The 20,408-nt window shown below is 45.3% G+C and overlaps 3 protein-coding genes across 3 annotated transcripts in view; 1 reads left to right on the plus strand and 2 right to left on the minus strand.

Moving 5' to 3' along the window:
* The window catches only part of LOC108579709 (transcription factor 12), an 81,341-nt gene extending 69,608 nt beyond the window's left edge, over nucleotides 1-11,733 (minus strand). The window contains exons 1-2 of the mRNA XM_017943310.1: nucleotides 11,552-11,733; nucleotides 1,143-1,192 (exon numbers count right to left, since the gene is read on the minus strand). Coding sequence (XP_017798799.1) covers nucleotides 1,143-1,192; nucleotides 11,552-11,633 — 132 coding nt within the window. The 5' untranslated portion in view covers nucleotides 11,634-11,733. The remainder of the gene's footprint in view (nucleotides 1-1,142; nucleotides 1,193-11,551) is intronic.
* A 330-nt stretch (nucleotides 11,734-12,063) lies between these two features.
* LOC108579669 lies at nucleotides 12,064-13,810 on the minus strand. Its single transcript, XM_017943255.1, has 6 exons — nucleotides 13,772-13,810; nucleotides 13,266-13,300; nucleotides 13,041-13,152; nucleotides 12,896-12,965; nucleotides 12,645-12,782; nucleotides 12,064-12,340 (listed from the first exon to the last, which is right to left on the minus strand). Exons 1-6 carry the CDS (start codon nucleotides 13,808-13,810, stop codon nucleotides 12,270-12,272), a joined length of 465 nt encoding a protein of 154 aa, XP_017798744.1. The 3' UTR covers nucleotides 12,064-12,269.
* Nucleotides 13,811-17,088: 3,278 nt separating this feature from the next.
* Nucleotides 17,089-19,774, plus strand: LOC108579581 (methylcrotonoyl-CoA carboxylase beta chain, mitochondrial). Its single transcript, XM_017943154.1, has 9 exons — nucleotides 17,089-17,310; nucleotides 17,635-17,888; nucleotides 17,954-18,225; nucleotides 18,293-18,440; nucleotides 18,573-18,988; nucleotides 19,053-19,187; nucleotides 19,251-19,387; nucleotides 19,447-19,532; nucleotides 19,595-19,774. The coding sequence occupies exons 1-9, from the start codon at nucleotides 17,197-17,199 to the stop codon at nucleotides 19,710-19,712; spliced, it is 1,680 nt and encodes a 559-aa protein (XP_017798643.1). The 5' UTR covers nucleotides 17,089-17,196; the 3' UTR covers nucleotides 19,713-19,774.
* Nucleotides 19,775-20,408: the final 634 nt, after the last annotated feature.

Below are 20,408 nucleotides of genomic sequence, written 5' to 3' on the forward strand. Positions count from 1 at the left end.
CATTCGCGTGCACGCTGCTGCTGCTTTTTTCTTTTTACCTAACAGAATCGAAAAGGGGAAAACCTCGTTTCGAAGGCGACACCACTATTTCCACGGAGGATAAGATCCGCTAATTTCCTCGCAAGGTTCTCCGCCCATGGCTATGCTAATTGCCGATAAAAGAAAGGCCGTCGTAATGAGACAATTAAAAATACCGCGATAATATAGAGCCAGAGTTCGCGATGAATGCGGGTGTAAGGTCGGCTTTCTATTGCGCGTTCTATAAATAATCTTCTAAATCGCTCAATGGACAATCGTTGCGAAAGCGAAAGAAACAGACGATTAAAATAACATACAGAGGAGGAAAATAATTCAAGGATAACTTTTCACTCGAGCTCGCTTATCCCCCTACAACCCACCAAGGTTCCTTTGTTTTATATAATGTATATACGTATATTAATACATGTATATACGCGAGCATGTACACCTACACAAGCGTATAAATACATGGTCGCGAACGAGGGAGAACGTAAGTGATATTAAAGCCGGAGGTTGACGACGCTCAACCCTCGCGAAATTGGGTAATTCTTATTTCCGGGACAAAAGGTCCTCTGTGACCGCTCGGGGAATTAATCTTGGTGGAAAAAAAAAGCAGGAAAAATCAGTCATCGTGCGTGAAAAAAATCACCTTTAAATGGGTGCAGTTTGGAATTTCGAAGAGAGAGAGGGAGGAAGCGGGAAATTTTAAGGAACGTTCAACGATGCTGTTCCCTTTTGTTCCACGGAAGAAGTAAAGAAATGAAATCCCAGCTTTAGAGATAAGCTACACGGAGACTGTTTTTAGCGGAAAATTTTAAGCACGATGAGAACCGCTTGCCAAAAATATTACTCGGACTAAAGTTTTCGGATTATGTAGAGGGTGGTCGGGAGGGAGAGAGAGAGAGAAAGAGAGGAAGAGGGAAGAAGAAAGGGAGTAACTTTTTCCCGGATAAATTTGCCTCTACGACTGCAATAATTATAGCGCTCCTGTTCCTTGCGTAATCCTGCTTTATCTTAAGATTCGAGCTGGTCAACTGGATGGGGGGAAAAGGGAGCTTGAATTCACCCCGTAATGTCGTTCGTTCTAACTGTAATTATCGGATAAAAGTAGAAAAATCACTCACCATTCCATTGTCCATCGTGGGGCCATACGGCGACTGGAAGCCTAATTTCTCTGCAACAGAAAAGAAGAGCAACATGCCCGTATTAATATCCATTCGTCACTCGGGGAGAAAGTGATAAATTTCGTAATAATTTTTCAGGACCTGTTAGAGGCGACTGGAAGTATCGATAATAATCCTAAGAGCGTGCAATATTCTCCAGGCACAAAAGAACGAGAAGAAGAAGAAGAAGATGCTAGTGGCGTAGGAACGCGCGTGGCAGCGTGGTCGATGCAAAATTAATGCCGGGCATAAATTCGCGGCGCGTCTTTATAAATCAAAACCGCGATCGCGTTAAGAATCCCATGTACGCGTTTTCCGCGTTGCGGCTGCGACGTACGCGGAATAAACAACGAGATAAACATTACGAGGTTGCCGCAGTCGGGGCTTCATCCGTTATTAATGCCCACCCCGTATATATATATACGTACGCGAGCATGCAGAGAGAGAGACGAGAGCGTGAATCTACGTGCGCGTGTCTTGCCAAGAATTTATGAGGATCGGCTGGATTTACCGGCCTCGAAAACCGCCACGGTAGAATTCGGATTAATTTTAATTCGACGATATTTTATCGTTACACCCTATTATTGGACCTCGTGCCCCTACTCCTTCACCCTTCGATCGTCTTCGAACATCATTCCCCTCGAAATGAAGCAAACACGAGAGCCTGACAGGAAGAACGATCGAAACCCCCTCCCCCTACTCTTCTCGATATCCTCTATAGCTACTTCTGCGAATGACAGAATTTTCACAAATGATAGATGTACAACTTGGAAGAGAATCCACAAAGTCACGTCTTCCAGATGAAACTTTCACCGATCCGTGCATTATTAAGAAATTTCCGTTCGTTGAAAATTCACGCTACTCTCTGCTTAGTAACCAACCGTTGGCTCGGTAGAGGAATATTAATTATTCCGAGCAATTCACCTGGTGATTCGGTCACTTTGGTAGAACAGCCTCGCTAAACGGTACGCTCTTATCAAAGTCGTAAGGACGGAAAGTCCAGCTGGCCGATAACTGGCACGAGGGAAAAGGGCAACGCAGAAGGAGTATATCATATTAGAGAGGACGGATATAGCCGTGCGTGGACGATAGGGCGAGTGTCCGACTACGGCTAGATCGGCCGAGATAACTATGAATCCTAACAGTTTCGGCTTGCTCGTGACATGTTTGCCGAAGCGTGCAGTACCGAGTCTGCAATATCATGCATCAAAGGACAAGCTAAACCATGGTCCATCGTGTCATCCTCAGAGCCGGTGCAAGCCAGCTCGACCGTTATGACGTAGTGTTGAGCACCGGGCCTTCGTGTCACGACTAGTTCGTCTTCCACGTTCGCTCCTGCCACCGTCACCTCTATCGAATATTGCCCGATGAAGAATTACCACGGATTCCCCGGGCGAGGCCGCTGCTCGACGAGATTCCGGAGCTGCTGCTGTTGCTGCCCTTGTCCGACTTGTGAACCGACTGTGTTTCCACCAACGTGGAAACAACACTCTCCCGATAGCTACAATGTCTACCAAAAGTTTCGATACACTTGTCTCCGGTGTTCCACCGATACCGAAACGCCCAGCGATTTTACCATCGATACGTAAATGTCTTCGAGGCAGATTAATCGTTCCAACGTGGAATAATTTCTTTCCTTCGTTTCTTTTTATTTTGCTTTTTTCCCGTTGGAAGGAGAAACGGGTACAGCAGAGGTATCGATGGTGAATTGCGCGTTACAGCTGGTCGCCGCGATACCATCTACACGGATTTCGACCAGCATCAATTCGGCATTACAGCTCGCGAAATGCGCGACACAACCTCGAAAACCGCGTCGACCGACGATTTTCAGCGCACGAGACACGACCGCGATTCGGTGGTCAGCCTACGCTCGGCGTCGTATATCAGCGCGACACCATCGAATTAGAATTACCGAAAATTATTTACCCTCCGCGATGGTGGTGTTGCTACCTCGCAAACAGCCCTCACTCGCCGCTAAATGCCACCGTTGAGAAACGAATCGTTTATTCGTAAAACAAAGAAAGAAAGAAAGAAGGAAAATCTACGCAGACTGTGTAGATCTTTCTCTCGACGACCGTTAAACAGCACGAATCTCTGCGGATCAATTAAATCGCGCGGACACCGAGGCGGGAGGAACGACGAGGGGAAATATCGACGAACATTACCCGCCGCGAAAAAGGCAGACACTTTCAGCGTTGACGATCTCGTAAAAAAAACCTGTGCAATGCGGAGCGTGGAAAAACAAGTGGGGACATAAAAAAAAAAAGAACGGTCCAGAGGGACAAGGCGGGACTTATCTGCATATCGGGGTTCCGGAAAATAGCAGCCCTTTAGACTTATCTCGCGCGTCTTTAATTTAACCGACGAAACGGACGAAATTTGAAGAACGAGCGGTGTAAAAACATGTAACCGAGATGGGTTTAATCAACGACGACGAATTTTTCAAGATTTAGGGTTAAAATACAGGCGATCACACGCTCGATCGAACATGCTTAACACGACAGAGGATTGAGTGACTGTACTTTGTCCAGCCTGTTCGAGAATCTTTCCCCCTTTCTCGAAAAATGATCATCGACGCCTGATCCGCGTGGGTACCTCGCAAGATGCTCCTACTCCTCCTCCCGTGAAACTTAGACTTTTTCGTTCCCACAGTGAAATACGGAGAGAGTGTGTATGGTAATTTTGCAAAGGTGAAAAAAAGGGGGAGAGATTACTTTGGAGATTCTGATGGTAAATCGAACGGTCTAGCATCGCCACCTGCCGCGAAGCGACGATTAAACCGAACGTCACGAAAAATCCGGCGGAATGAGCCGCGACAAAGGCGGGGCTTGTAAAAACGGTGAAAGAAATAATGGAACACCTGCGCGCGCGCGCTCGCGTCTTGGAAAGGCTTAATTCGATTATCTTCCACGACGAATAACCGCCGCACATTTTTACACCCGTGCGTAAATTTTAATGGTCGTTCTGAAGAAACCAGAAATACGCCGTGCTGACATTTCCCTCGCAAATAGATCCTCTCGAAAGATTGAAATGGAAAAATGGTTAGGTAGAGAGAGAGAGGATTCTCTCGTGGAAATTCGACCAGTTGAACGAGCAAGGAAGAAGAAGAATATTTTTCTCCCGCTGATATTTGCGAGACACCCGATACGTGGACTGCCACCGTGCAGACCCACGCACCCCAACGAGCTATTTCTATGGGAGAATTCGCGTGTGTACCGTGCCGGTGCACGGTGCCACGCGACCCAAAAGGGTGTTCCAGGTTCTCTCGCAGGTAAAAACGACGGTGAAAGAGAGGGAGAGAAAGAGAGTAGAGACGAGCGAGGAAAAAAGAAGTTGGCGGGCAGCAGAGAATAGGGAATGGAGAGGGGGAGGAAAGGCGAGGGTTTGCCACCCTTGGGGCCCTCGACCCCAATGGTAGAGGGGGTACGCACACCTCTACCAGAGGGAGGAAGAATAGGAGACCAGTGGAGAAAGACGAAAAAAATGTGAAAAAGAACTCAGGTAGCCACTGGTGCTCAACCGAATCACTGCTCTGGCAACTCTGCTCTTCATTCATCCATACCGTCTCTTTTTCTGTTTCAAGATACTGTAATTATTATTTCACGTTGCTTCATTCGGATGGCTCTACATTGTTACCACGCGAAAGATCTTCTTCAGAATGCTCGGTTTCGGAAGGGTTTCTATGTAGGTTCCCGTGTCCTCTCTCTCGAGAGTAGAGAATTTCGAAAGCTCGCCCTGGCAAGGCCACACAGTGGAGCTAGCACTTCCACATATAATATCCCACCTTGTTCGCCGGCCCTAAAACCGCAGGGCATTATACGCGTACCGGATCCCACGGCCCTGGGCACGAACAACGTTAGCCACCATCCATCCAGACGTTCTATACGCTCGTTTTACACCCTGATTCGAGGCTAGCTAAAAAAGAATGCACCAGCCCCTCGACGACGTGAACCTCGAGTGAGAAGCTCGAGGCACCGGTAGCCGCGTGGTCGAGGTGTAAACGAGAAGGACAAACATTCTCGACTACCGTTACTTTCCGGAACTGGAAGATAGCAGGACCATCGAACAGTCTGATCGGTGAAAAGAAACACCGGGCCAGTTGGTGGGACCGGTGCTTGTATCAACGCGAAAACTCCACTCGGCCTGGCCGATTCGCGAGAAGGAACGAGGCTGGTTCGAGCGTAACGCTTAAAAGAAACGACGTACCGCTCTGTAGTGGAGAGAGAGGGGAGGAGAGAGAAAGAGAGAGAGAAAAGAGAGGAGACCGTCCGTTGCGGCGTTTGGGAGTAAACGGAACGGCGAAGGTGTATTTTGTGGAGGAGAAGGCTGGCTGCCACGCGACCATGGGGCCCCATGGTGGGGAGATACTGCGGTGGCAACGGGCCCCGCGGGACCGAGAGAGAGCCACGGCTTGGTAAAAGGGACCGAGAGACAGAAAGAGAGAGGGGAATGTAGCAGCAGCAGCAGCGGCAGCTGTCGCTGTCAGTGCCCCCCTTCGTGTTACCCTAGAAGGGGCCCACCGGAGGACAGTGGCGCAGGCCACGGGGGCTCCAGTGGTTCTCATTCCTCAGCGTCGATTTTGAAACCTCGAGCTTCTCGGAAATTCTAGGCTGCAGCCAGGAGTCGAGGGATCGTCCGATTGGAAATGTTCTTCAAACGGATCGTACGCGAAGGGGGGTGTGTTTTTGCTCGTTTGCCTTGAAAAGTGTCGAAACTCGGTGTCTCCAAGCGGAGAGATGCGGGCAGCACGCCTATAGAATTTTACTCGCTTGGACTGTGACGCATCCTCCGAAGCTTCGATGCCTCGGAAATACGAGCTCGGAAGTTTCGCGGTAAATCGTTCAACGCGAATGCTCGTAATCTGGACCGTAACGAGAGGCGAGTAAACGCGACCGTCGGACAGAGGAGGACGACGGTGATCCCCGTAAAATCGCGTGGAAAAAAGTGGCGAAGGTGCGTGCGTGTGCGCGCGCGCGCGCGTCCGTGCCGCCCATGGCACGTGGCGTACACGTGCCCCGGTTACCCGCCGCCTCTCTCCTCCTCCTCTCGTTCCCTTTTGCACCGGCTAGTTGACGCGCGAGTTTCCATTCACGGGTTCACGCGAATCACCGCGGCGAGGAGAGTAGGTACACCGCGCGTCAGAGGCAAAGGAGTTGGACGCGACGGCGGCGAATCCTCCGGATCGCCTCGGGGTTGTTGCGTTCAACAGGTGAGAGGCTGCCGCCATTTTCGCCTCCACGTTTCACCGGCACGCGTTCTCACGCGCCCAACGAGAACTCCGTTCGAACCCTCCGCCTCCTTCTCTATCTTCTCGGTATCGAGCGCGGCGGAAAGATCGCAACCATCTTTAAAACAAGGTCGGATATCCTCTCTTCTGGAGGAGGGCGAGAAGAACGATAATCGAAGATGGCCAGAGAGAAATTACAGGGCACAGACGAGGTTCGACGTTCGAGGCTGACCCGTGGAATCTCTCCGTCCAATTCCTTCCAATTCTCCGTCTGCGAAGAGGCCGTTGAACGTGAGAAGGTGACGGTGTGGCTCGAGGACAGTGGCACCTGCCAAAAAATCAGAGCCCCCTTTTTCGAGCGGCGGCGCCAGGAGGCGAATGCACATTTGTGTCGCGTACGGCGTACACCGCTTCTATATAGGTGTGTACACGTGGGCCAGACTTAACGAAATCTGGCCAGATGTCTATTCGGAAAGCGTGGTGCAGGTCGGCGCCGCACCGACAGACCCACCAGCGGCGCGCACTTGTGCAGCACGCGTGTAAATGCCCGCACACTACAGCGTGCGGCCAGCTTTTCGCCGATTACAACCATCCACTACAGGTGGCACACGTTCCTCCTGCCCGCGTCTTATCCTCTGCCGTTCCGTCCCTTTCTCTCCGATCTACGGAGAGGCGAGATGAAAACGAAGTTGAGAACGGAAGAGTCTACGCCAATGAAACATAGCAGGATACGCCAAGGGACTCTCGAGGAGACGACGGATGCTCGTCTTTGGGAAAAGGAACGAGCACGCCCCTGCACGATCTTCCAGCTCTCTGGGAACGGAGATCGGAGGGAATCGCGTCGCGTGGAGTCGATCAGCGAAAGGGAACGACACGCGCCAAATACAGAATCGCCGAGAGCCCCTTTCGGTAACCCAGTTCTCGCGGCGGCTAATGGACTTTTGCTCTTCCCTGCGGAGCATCGCGAATTTACCGAGACCAGTCGACGGCGACGAAAGAGAGAGAGAGAGAGAGAGAGGAGAGGAGAGTTTCAGGACGATGGTGTTTCACGCTGTGGCAAATTCATATCGACCATAACGGGAGCGCGGCGAATGGCGGCGCACGTTCGGTAACGAGGGACTTGCATTAGTCAGGAATTCGAGTCGCCCGTTTCGCCAACTTCTCCAACCCCTTTCCATCCACTCTCTCTCTCTCTCTCGACTCCCTAGAGTAAATCTCTATGTTAGCCACGGGCGTAGAGAGATCTACCGAGTGAAAAATCCGACTTCTCCATCTTTTCAAAGAACCGCACGTTACACGATTGAAACGCACAAAAGTATCGCTGTATCGCGTATTACTGATCCCCTCCGATGACCTTAGATCGTCACCGAAAGACGTTCGTGCTCGAAGAAAAAACGTTAATGCATATTGAATCTGCGCTGGTATACAAAGCGAACGAGTCATTAAGCGTTTTATCAGCCTCGCGTATTTTTATCCGCTTCGCGAAGAACGCAAAAGGAGCTCGTGTCTGTATCTGCATACGTACGTACGTGTTCCAAGGCGCAGTACAAGCGGGAGGAGCGTTGGGTCGAAAAAAATCGGGACGAATTGAAAAGTCGGTTTTGCTAAGAATTATTTCTTTCGTTAGTCACCGCGATACCGCGGCATAATAACAGCAATGAAATGGTCGAAAGATAAGGCGCGCGCGCGCGCGCCCTGCTGCTCTCGTACGATCATCCGGCGTGACCTATCGACACGACGAGACACGGGACGGAGGAAACGAGCGTGGTGTAGTTGCACGCAGGCAGACGAGGAGGAAACGATACGATCGTGATCGGGAGAGAATGTGCACACGGTGGGAGGATGCTCTCGGGTCGGAGGAGAAAGGGATGAGGGGCCGAGGCCGAGAGGGGTGGAAGAAGCAGATGCTCATCGGGCCCCTGCTGTAAATGTAGATTATGCTCATCCTTGATTTGTGTGCGAGGCCCGTGCGTGAAACGCACTTTGGACTTGGCCTTTCCTAAGGAGACGGTCGAAAAGTCTCGTAAGGGAACCTTTTCCCCTTCGTTTCACGTTTTCATGTGCCTCGTTAACGACCTGTTTCTCGGTTCAATTCTTGTTTCTTCTCCCAGGCGGAACCACGGGAGAAGCGTATAGTTGGGAAAAAGTTGGGCAAGAATTATCCCAGAGGCACGAGTACCAACGGAATTCGAATTTCCATGCACGAGCCATAACGATACCGAGTCGTGTGCCGAGGCGCGTGTGCGACCGAGACGGGAGAAAGAGAGAGAGGGCGGCAGGAAGAGAGGGATATAGTGGGAGTGAGAAAAAGAAAAAAGAGGGAAAGAAAAAAAAAAGGCAGGTGCATCACGGTGACACTCCCTCGATAATTCTCCCGAGAGAGAAGGGAAGAGAGTACGAGAGGGAGCGACGGATGGTAGGAAGGGAAAAAGAGAGAAAATCGTGGAACTTGGCGATGGGGAGTAGAGAGTAAGAAGGAAAGAAGGAGAGCTAAGTCACGAGTGTTGTGTCTGGAGCTCGTTTATGGTTGTTCGTTCAAACTCTCGCTCCGGGGAACGAGAGAGTTTCAGAAATGGCGCTCTGGGGTCAGATCGAATCAGCCACGCGCGTTTCCCTGCGAGAAGGTAATCTTTCCAATACCTTAGACTCGCGTGGATCCATCGCCACCGTTTACGAGCTCAAACAAAATCACCCCTCGCCCCCTTCTTCGACCGTCGATTTTCCCAACAGGCCGAGAAATTGCTTCCGTGCAAGAAAACGTGCACGAAACAGAAATGTACAATATCCATCGCGTTCGTATTCCATCGATCAACGAGAAGGATAATTAATGGCGCGGGGATGTGAACAACTTACTCGTAGAACGTTTTATCGTCCCCGCGGTTTCCCGAATACAAACTACGCTTCAGGTAGATTTACTCGTGACTCATCGTCTGATAATTTTAGATCGAATCGACCATTAAAATCTACGCCGGTGTGTTTTCGCCGCGTTACGTGCAATTTCGAATCGTTCCACCATCTCGCTGCTGTCGCGCCAAAGACTTTGAAACATGCACGAGCCTCGTTCCATTAACAGATAACCATCGGTGAAGGAACGCCGAAGAAACGTCGAAGGAACGCCGAAGGAACGCCGGAGGAACGTTTCTTTTTTAAATGCAACAGAATACATATATATTTCTGGAGCGTGCACGCCACAGTTTTCGAGTATTTTTAGATACCCTTGCACTTGAACCACCTCCTCTCGCCCTGACCCTTTACCGAAAATTGGACAATGAACGAGGAGAGAAAGAGAGACAGGCGCGGATCATGCTCACTGGGAATTGAAAAGCTAGCAAGCACGTCGTGTACAATGTTTCCACTCAAAGTGGCAATCGTTGAAATTAACGGGGCCGAAACGAGCGTAGAATTAACCGGATTGTTGGCAATTGGCGACCGCCTCGACGGAACAATTGACGCTTAACGAACCTAACACCGCCGCCACAGCTTAAACATCGTACTGTAAACGAGAGTAAGACGAGAGAGGATCGATCCAAAACAACCGATAGTACCAATATTTTCCAAATTGCCCGTACGCTGATCCGAAACATCGTTTAAAAACTCAACACGCCGACCAATCGTATATCTAATCTACGATTAAACACGAGCTCGCCTCGTGCAGTCGATATAACGTTAAACGTAAACGCGGCTCATCTTCTAACCGAGAAAATTTCAGACTACTCGCGGTGCTTTCTTTTTTCTTCCCTATTTTTTTTTTTCTTTCTTTCCAAACGGTTAGGGAACGCGTTTAGTTCCCAGGCAAACATACACCACCTCCAGCGTTTTCCAAACAGCGTCCTCAAGCTAAACAAACATCCAAGAGTCGTGTGGTTGACCAACTACCCCTCCGCGCGCAAACAGTCCACTTTACGATTCCCTTTGACCAACCATTTTCGAATGATTTCGCTGCATCGCGACTACCAGCGACGTACGCTGTCCTTATCACACCTTATCGCAGATAAATCAAAGCTCGACAACGCCACCGCGTTAGATAACATCGTTTCTCGAAAAACAGATAAGAATATTCCACCGTGAGCATGCTCTCGCGGAACAGGACCAAACGGACACGTGCTGGTATTGACGTGTCGAAAGATTGGTGGTGGTGATGAAAAAATGAGAAGAAAAGAGAAAGAAAAAATGGGGAGAATGAGAACCCCTTTCGCGTAGTTCGTGCAGCGCTCGTGGAGCATCGTTCCGCGAGGAACTGTTTCTCTCTTAGGCAGGTGTATGAAAAGGAACGAATAAGAGAGAAAAAACACGGTAGTCCGTAGCCGCGAGACCTCCCGGGGCTGTCTGCCAAGAAAAAGACTCGGATTTATGGTCTCTTACATTACGTCCGAGCGATTAACCTCTAACGATTACAGCGGCGTCGCGGGGACACGTGGTACAGGATCGAGGGCTCGCCCAATCGTGGGCCAACTTTCAAAACTCGACTCTCGCGAGATAATACGAACGTTAAATTATACGCGAAACGTACGAAACCTTTCAACGTCTACTTTTTTCTCTCTCTCTCTCTCTCTCTTAGCTCGAGCCCACGAGTCGCAAACATGTCACGATACGGCGTTCGTCGACTGGACGCTGTTGCACATGACAGCGGCGAGATATGCGACGAGTCTCTTCGTGTCTAGGTTATGTCTGCCACCATATTTCTGGCGTCTAGTACGCCACTCGACTAGATACTCTCCGTTTCGTAGTAGAAACGAACCAGGGAACAATAATAGCGATAGAAAAGAGCACAAGTAAGAACTGATCTCTCCCGGGGGGTTAGTTCACTACGGCGGGGCAGCACTGTCCAAAGCACTGACAAGCAAACCAAAACACAGGAACAGAGCGAGTCAGTCGAGAGAACGATCCGGCACGATTCTTTGGGAGATCGATGGCTCGATCGACCGTTACACAGCACAGAAATCTGTCTAACCTCTTTACGAATAATTCGATGACACTGGAATACCACCAAAGCGTCGCTCGTATGATTTAATGCATGCTGCTTCGCAGGAGACACTAGACACAAGAGACTCCTCTGCTACGTTTTCACACGACACACGCACAACACGATGTTTCTTGCAATTCTGACTGGTAAATGAATTGTTTGGTACGTGACGGCACTCACCGGGGTGCTTGTTGGCGATCTTATTGAAGCAGTTCTGAAAGACCTCGTAGAGATGCATCGGCTCGTCGTCGCTGGCCGCCATGTTTTCACGAGACGAGAAAACGAGTGGACGTCCGTGGTTGAGGCGAGTGGGCACGGTTTCGCGGTGTGGCCGCGCGTGGAGCCACCCTCCTCCCGGAACGGTCACGCACACTACTGAACCACGCCGCCTCACCGATGCGGCTCTTATAGTCCATCAGTGGCGCCACCCTTATTCTGATGGTTTACGCCACTGTCGCTACGCGGCCTCTTTGAACATAGTTTTCCCTTGGCTCAATACCTTGAACAAGAATATGTCTGTGTTAAATAAATGTACTTTTCCTTCGTACTTGTAGTATTATTCTTCTATTCGTTTAATCGCATTTTGTATTCGTAGCGATACAAATTCAGATTACGCTTCGTGAAAGTTTTAGGAATTTTTGGGCATTCTGTGTAGTAGTGGAGATTCTTTTATTCACATGTTACGATGATATTACTTGTATACGTATATACAACAAATTAAGATTATAGTTTGCATTGAATGTCATCGTTGTTAAATATTCTAAAATATACATATATATAATAGATTTCAACGTCGTGAGTATACGTGCGCGTTGTTTACACAAGCTACGAGAGATATTACAATATGATATCGCGTAACTTTCGACTTATCGAATTTTAGAAACGTCAAGTTATACTCTTAGAGTGTAGCAAAATCGGAATTTTGCGGAATCGGATGAGATATGTCCTCGTAATCCTGTCGACCAAAGCCTAGAATAGAAAAACGTTCGTAAACACCTGTCCCTATCCCCCGACTATTATAAACCACACATACAAAAGGACAAGACGAAACAAAACACGTTGCAAGGGTCACGATGTTTGCATACGTTGTACAAGGTTTTCATCGCATCAAGCATTACGGTAAATACGTAATATTGCAATTATCTTAAGGTATTCTACAAAATAAAATGCGTATAATACTTGCAAAATAATCTCATGCACCTACGTAAAGCGTAACTTTGAAGAAGCAATGCAGGTGTACAAAACATGGATCTGTGTCCAATGTGTTACTGACCCATCGCAGGACCTGTGGTAAATATCGTGGCTAAACATCCACCTCTTGCTTGGCCTATTCGTAGAAGGTATACGCTTGTGATAATGCGTACAATCATGTTTATGATCATAATTGCAGCACTAAACTTCTCAGATGCATCTACAAGTTTGTGCGATCAAATAGATACATCTTCTGCATAGGGAGGTTAATGAACGATATAATTTATCGATCTTTAGATGTTAGTTTTAAATTCAACGGTATCACCAACTTACAGGTTGTCGGAAAGTAGACTGCTAATGTTATAATGTCAAAAAATATGGACAGTATGTTTATAAATAGTGCCTAGAATATATAATTCTATTACAAATACAAGACAAACAAACTTGACGCTATATTTATCAATGGCCGATAGCTTACAAATTGTAGAGGTTCGTCTGATTCGATATTGTGAATAGCCCACATTAAACAAACGAAGAAAAGAAAATTGTAAAACATTACAGACTTGGGGCACCAATATCCCTGAATACCCCTAAAAATGTATGTTCAACTATGTAATACAGAGGTAACATTCAACATATAACAGTGTTTATTGTACATCTAAGATGCAAGTTAGTATAGAGTAAACAAAAAATTGATTCTTACCATGTTACTAGCACTAAATGAATTGCAAATATCACCTGAAAAAATCCGATAAGATCATAAAACATGATCTCAAAATGTAAGATGAATAAATTTCTATGTAACAGAGATTCTCGAAAATTCAATTACAGTTACGTAGAAACCGCCTGGATAATACGAGAAACTTGTCAAACAGGTTATGGGATTGTTTCATTCCCGTGCCCCTTATATAATTGTACTTTATTCATTAGAGAACATGCATCGTTGAAAGAACTACGTTAAAGCCGCCATGAAATATAATTACGGTTTTAGAGGGATTATCTGACATCTGTTCTCATAATCGGTCACATTAAATATCGGACGAAAATACTCGCACGCAAACGCGCCAAGGAAAAAGCGATAAGAAAGCGAAATAAAACGTAACAAATAAGACGTGCAACGTATTGTACTTTAGAAAAAAGGATAAATAGTTTCAGAGTGAAATTATCTCAGAAAATGGAAAATGTAAATGTCATTTGAATAATATTTACCTTTAAAGGGTAATGGGATATACTGGATATGTCCGGCATTTTGTAAGGATTGAAGGCTTACTCAGACTTAATCTACGACTACTTCAGGTTCCTTACTTCTACAACAATTACTGTCAGCTACTCGTTAATAGAGACACGTCAATTATTCGTTTGCGATTATCAAAATAATCATAAATTCCTCCTTCCTTCCAAACGTCCCACCGATGCAACACAAAACGAATGCAACAAAGCAGTTACAGTGACATCTATCAAGAGTATACTACGCCATCTACAGAGCAAAACATGAAGCAATCAATATATTTTCCATACTACTTCATTTAACATTCAGATTGTAAAATAATATATTGCAAAATGAAAGATTTAGTTTAAACGGCCACCGATAAGTAATATTAAATTCGTATTCCGTTCTGAAAAAAATAAGTTGGAAATACAGTTTATCTTTTGTTTCGCAATTTTCTTGATTGCTATTATTCCCGCCAAACTGTAAACATTGAAATGCAAATAACTTCGTTGAGATAGCATTGCAACTTGTTACACGAAAGAAAATGAAATCGCGCAATGTGCAATACAAACAAGTGAATATTGCACTTTGTACTTTTAATTTATCGCATATTTTAATATCAGTCTTGTTTTCTGTTACAAACGAGTTGGACAAAGAGACGAATAGGGAAGAAAAGAATGGAGCTGGGAAAACGAGTTAAACAAGGAAAGAAATAGGGAGGGACAACGACAGAAAAACTCGAGGGCGATACTAACGCCATCTTGTGGTTGATGACGCGACCTAACACTTTTCAATAGGAATACAGAATACAAACAGAAGTGTTAGACAAGGAGAGCACTAGTGTGTGACAAGGATAGAGAGAGAACGTTTCCTATTGGCTGGCGGGCACCTAAGCTCCACCAATCACGGGCTAAACCAAATCGGTCGGTGAAAAATCATCAATATCTCATTAATTACGATGATTTCGTGAACTTTTAGAATTGAAGAATGAAGAGTGGACCTTCAGCAACTTTTACATATACTTTTTAGTTCCCTGGACCATTTCAATAATTAGTTATTAATAATTTTAGTACGTGATGTCGTGAACGATACCGCGAACCGTCAATCGCCTTTACGGTTTTTCAATAATTTCATAGCTTTCTTCTAAATTCGTATGCAACTAACTGTACGCGTTTGAAAGGCAATTCCTTTAGCTAAATTCTCATATAACTTTTACTCACATATTCCATTTAGTTTAGGAGTTATTAAACATTATTTGAGAGTGATCTCAGTACATCGTACTCGTGCATGGTCAACTGTTGTGAACAATTGCTAATATCTATTAAACCACACCGCTTACGTACACCGAACTAATTGCAGAATATAAAGAAAAGTCCATTCTACATTCCACATGCTTAAAAGTCTACAATTTGTTACGCATTTCGATTGAAATAACGAAAATGTGTAAAGCTTGAATACGGCGAACGCAATAACTTTACGGTTCTTCAATAATTTCACAGCTTTCTACTAAATTCTCATGCACGTTACTGTATGCATCAGAAAGGTAATTCCTTTGGCTATATTCTTCTGTAATTTTTATTAATATACTCCGTTTAGTTCAGGAGTTATTAAATATTACATGAGAGTGTTCTCTATACATCGTACGTGAGTATAGTGAACTGTTACAAACAATTGCTAATATCTATTAAATAATACAACTTACAGCTACCAAACTAATTGCAGAATATAGATAAAAGCCCATTCTACATTATACATTCTTGAAAGTGCATAATTTATCACGCAATTCTATTGAAATAACGAAAATGTGGTACGCTTGAATGCAACGTGTGTAAAGAATGAATGAGCTCACCTAAAGAATGTTAAATAACAATGAAACTACAAGGGTTCTGATGATAAAAATTATAGAAGAATGTAGCCAAAGGAATTAACTTTCTGATGAATATAGTTAGTTGCATGAGAATTTAGTAGAAAGCTGTGAAATTATTGAACAACCGTAAAGCTATTGCACCCGCCGTATTCAAGCGTTGCACATTTTCGTTATTTCAATCGAAACTCGTAACAAATTGTAGACTTTTAAGCATGTGAAATGTAGAATGGACTTTTCTTTATATTCTACAGTTAGTTTGGTGTACGTAAGCGGTGTGGTTTAATAGATATTAGCAATTGTTCACAACAGTTAACTATGCACGAGTGCGATGTATTGAGAAACTCTCAAATAATATTTAATAACTCCTAAACTAACCGGAATATGTGAATAGAAATTACATGAGAATGTAGTTAAAGGAATTGCCTTTCAAACGCATACAGTTAGTTGCATACGAATTTAGAAAAAAGCTATGAAATTATTGAAAAACCGCAAAGGCGATTGACGGTACGCGGTATCGTTCCAGACATCACTTACTAAAATTATTAATAACTAATTATTGAAAGGTTTTAGAGCACTAAAAACTATATGTGAAAGTTGCTGAAGATCCATACTTCATTCTTCAATTTTAAAAGTTCACAGAATCATCGTAATCAATGAGGTATTAATGATTTTTCACCGACGGACTTGGTTTAGCTCGTGATTGGTCGAGCTTGGGTGCCCGCCAGCCAATAGGAAGCGTTCTCTCTCTCTATCCTTGTCGCACACTGGTGCTTTCCTTGTCTAATACCTCTGTTTATATCCTGTAATCCTGTTAAAAAATCGTAGTTCGCGTCACTCAACGCGAGATGGCGTTAGTTTTGAATTTCAAATTTTCTGTCCTTGTCTATCCCTATTCCTTTCCTTGTCTACCGCACGGTACTATTGCTATCCTTATCTTCCCTATCTTTTTCCTTGTCTAACTCATTGAAGTATTGCTTTCCTTGTTTCTCTCTATCTCTTTCCTTGTCTTACTCATTACTGTAGTATGAATCATTCTACGAACAGCGTGTTAAAGTTACTCATTAGATTAACAGCTTTGTTAATTAAACTTTTAATGTTTTAAAAGGACAATTATACAATGCGTAAAATAGGCTTGGTACAAAAGAGGGGGATAGAGGAAATAGGTATCGGAACAGGATAAAAAATGTGAAACGTTTTAGGTTATAATAGGTACATATATTTGTGACGTTGAATTTTATGATAATTTTACATGAAATCTTGAGTCGATTTATATTAAAAATTAAGATCCCTCGTGTCAATAATTGAGTTTACGTTATTATTCACTTTTTAACTTTTACTGCGTTCATGCGTATCGCAGAATGCGCAGTGAAACTACGACTTTTTCAGGAGGTCGGTATTTCAGTTCTGTGATGCAGAATATCATAAGACGTACAATCTATCCTACACTTCGTGTGTGGTTGTAATCGCCGGGAGGCACGCGTTGAAAGAGTGAGAACATAGCAAGTAATACGTACGTACAGTAGTAAATAATTGTCGAAGATTTAGTGAAAGAGAAAGATGCTGAGAAAAGGAAATATCTTGACGAGAAACTTGTGTCGCGTTAGAAAGGCGTTTCACAATGAAGCTACTATTATCGGCAGCGAACAAGACACCCAGTCAGCTGAGTATCAGGTTAGAACGATACTAATGTATATACACACACGTGTTTAATTCACGAAACAAAGGCTCTTGAAATTAATTCATCTTTGAGTTGACTTCTGATCAACATATTAACTTGTTGTTCCGATACGCATACGAAAGACGTTACAATATCGATCTCTTGACCTTTTCGCTTATCACTGGAGCAAGATATGTTGAAACTTTTTATTTGAATGCGTTCGAACGGCGACACCATCGACGCACGATAAACTGGGCGCGTATTACGAATATTACAAGCATAGTCTATACTTGTACGTTCCGAAAAATTCGTCGACTAACGTTGAAAAAAATTTGCAGGAAAACTACGTACAAATGAAAGTGGCCGTAGACAATTTGAAAAAGACTGTTGAGAAAATTGTAGAAGGTGGAGGACAAAAGGCGAGAGAAAGGCATACGAAGAAGGGAAAACTCTTGCCACGAGTTAGAATTAACGCCCTTCTCGATCCAACGTCTCCTTTCCTCGAATTTTCGCAACTAGCTGGTTACGAATTGTACGACAAAGAGGAAGTACCAGCTGGTGGAATTATCACTGGCATTGGTAGAGTAGAAGGGTAAGTACAAGAAAAATGAAAAAACAAAATAATAAAGTACAGAATGGACCCTAACCTATTTACAGAACGGAATGCGTGATAATTGCGAACGACGCAACAGTGAAAGGTGGCACTTACTACCCGATCACTGTGAAGAAGCAAGTAAGAGCCCAAGAAATCGCCGAAGAGAATCACCTACCGTGCATATATTTAGTGGACAGTGGAGGCGCGAATTTATCAAAGCAAGCTGAGGTATTTGCAGATAAATGGCATTTTGGTAGAAGCTTCTATAACCAAGCGAACATGAGTGCAAAGGGAATCGCACAGATCGCTGTAATCATGGGAAGCTGCACTGCAGGTCTGACCATGGTTCGCTCATTCTACTCTATTACTATTCTCGAGACAGTTTCGATCAATTGATACAGGCGGAGCGTACGTGCCAGCCATGGCGGACGAAAACGTGATCGTGGCCAATCAAGGCACGATCTTCTTGGCTGGACCACCGTTAGTGAAAGCTTCGACCGGCGAAGATGTCTCCGCGGAGGATTTAGGCGGCGCGGCGCTTCATTGTCGGTAATTACACGGTATATACAGGGTGACTACTCACTTCTGGTGAACATCTATTCTGATATTACTCATCCGTGAACGAACAAATCACAGATACATCACTGATCCATCAGCAGGATTGCAAGTATAATCTTTCAGGACATCTGGAGTGACCGATCACTATGCCATCGACGACACCCACGCCTTGTACACGGCTCGTCAGATAGTGAAGGATTTAAACAGGCAGAGACCGATGCACGTGAACCTGGATAAACACTTGGACATACCTGTGCACGCTGTAGATGAAATTTACGGAATCGTGGGGACCAATTTGAAGAAACCGTTCGACGCGAAGGAAGTTATCGCGAGGATCGTGGATGGTTCGAGGTTTCGAGAGTTCAAAGCTCAGTACGGAGAGACGTTGGTCACTGGATTCGCGAGAATTTATGGTTACCCTGTGGGTATAATAGCGAATAACGGCGTGCTGTTTTCGGAAAGCGCACTAAAGGGTGCACACTTTGTGCAGCTCTGCGCTCAGAGAAAAATACCGCTCGTTTTCTTGCAGAACGTCACAGGTACGTCGTTGACTAAGATTCCAGCGTTTTCACGAGCCATTTAGCACGGTGAAACTGATCGTAGGTTTTATGGTGGGAAAGGACGCGGAGGCTGGAGGCATCGCGAAGAACGGAGCGAAAATGGTGACCGCGGTGGCCTGCGCTCAAGTACCGAAAATTACGGTGCTGATCGGCGGTGCTTACGGAGCAGGATATTTCGGTATATACCTCGCGCTTAATAAACACCCTTTAGAATTCGCTGTTTCATTCATTATTCACGCAGGCATGTGCGGTCGATCTTATTCACCGAGGTTTCTCTATGCCTGGCCAAACGCCAGAATCTCCGTGATGGGTGGAGAACAGGCCGCCAGTGTGATGGTCCAAATTACCAAACAGCAACGCGAACGTGACGGGAAACAGGTACCGATTTTATGATTCATCTCATTCCAAGCTGACATTAATCTCGTCCGTTTTGACAGTGGACAGCGGAAGAGGAAGAGAGTTTGAAGCGACCAATCTTAGAACAGTTCGAGAAAGAGAGCAGTCCGTATTACAGCAGCGCTAGGTGACTTTATAATTATCACTTGCACGTCAAATTTCCGATAATTGGTATAATTTAATTTCTAGACTTTGGAACGACGGTGTGATCGATCCGGTGGACACCAGAGTGGTATTGGGACTGAGTTTATCCGCGGCGTTGAACGCACCCATCCCAGAAAGTAAATACGGTATATTCCGTATGTAAAGCGTTTCGTGTAACGAACGATAGCACCTGTGATCTCCCAATCGTGAAATTATCACCGAGTGTTCGTGGTCCCTCTGATATTATTTTAAAGCCAAAGGAATATATTTTTTATAAGGAGTTTCTCACGTGTACATGATTATTGAACATTCCAAGTATATGGATAGTTGGTACGTTTTCTGCGCGTCTTGTTTCTTTATTAAAACCTTCTCTCGCTTCCTCCATGTACTCTATAAAATACGGTACACGCCTCGAAGGCGAGAACACCGGAGGCGAGACAACGAGTTATTTTACACTTGCGCTGTTCCGTTATAATTATATTGAGATTATAGCAGCAATTAATTACCACGTAATTGTCTAAGTTCCTCAAGTCACATCGCGTATACGTTACAGTTGGTCGCGCGACTAGGTCTCTTCTCTGCGTTCCCCGCTCGCAAAGGCCAATTTCCTTCGCGGCGCGGCGGTACAATATTTGAGCATTCGATCATTACGGTTTTATCCACGGACTTGATAAACGCGCGAGAGAAGAATTATTCGCGGGTTACGAACGGGTTGTGAGTGAAAATTCGGCGGTCGCGGAGCGGAGAACATTTGTTGAGAATCGAAGCAACGCGATTAGTATGCCTACACGGTATCTCCTCGGATCTCTAAGGCTTTCACGGCCATAATTCATCTTCCCGTTAGCATTATCCAAGAGAC

The sequence above is a fragment of the Habropoda laboriosa genome, unplaced genomic scaffold (genome assembly GCF_001263275.1).
Source record: "Habropoda laboriosa isolate 0110345459 unplaced genomic scaffold, ASM126327v1 scaffold33, whole genome shotgun sequence".
Lineage (NCBI taxonomy): Eukaryota > Metazoa > Arthropoda > Insecta > Hymenoptera > Apidae > Habropoda > Habropoda laboriosa.

Excerpts from the sequence above, each read along its gene's own strand:
- LOC108579669 (XM_017943255.1), bottom strand. The coding sequence starts at position 13,810 with ATGCCGGACATATCCAGTATATCCCATTACCCTTTAAAG. Across the intron at positions 13,301-13,771 it reads TATCCCATTACCCTTTAAAG|GTGATATTTGCAATTCATTT; the intron begins GTAAATATTATT and ends GGATTTTTTCAG. Across the intron at positions 12,783-12,895 it reads AGTCTACTTTCCGACAACCT|ATGCATCTGAGAAGTTTAGT; the intron begins GTAAGTTGGTGA and ends ACAAACTTGTAG.
- LOC108579581 (XM_017943154.1), top strand. The coding sequence starts at position 17,197 with ATGCTGAGAAAAGGAAATATCTTGACGAGAAACTTGTGTCGCGTTAGA. Across the intron at positions 17,889-17,953 it reads GGCATTGGTAGAGTAGAAGG|AACGGAATGCGTGATAATTG; the intron begins GTAAGTACAAGA and ends ACCTATTTACAG. Across the intron at positions 19,188-19,250 it reads TTACGGAGCAGGATATTTCG|GCATGTGCGGTCGATCTTAT; the intron begins GTATATACCTCG and ends TTATTCACGCAG.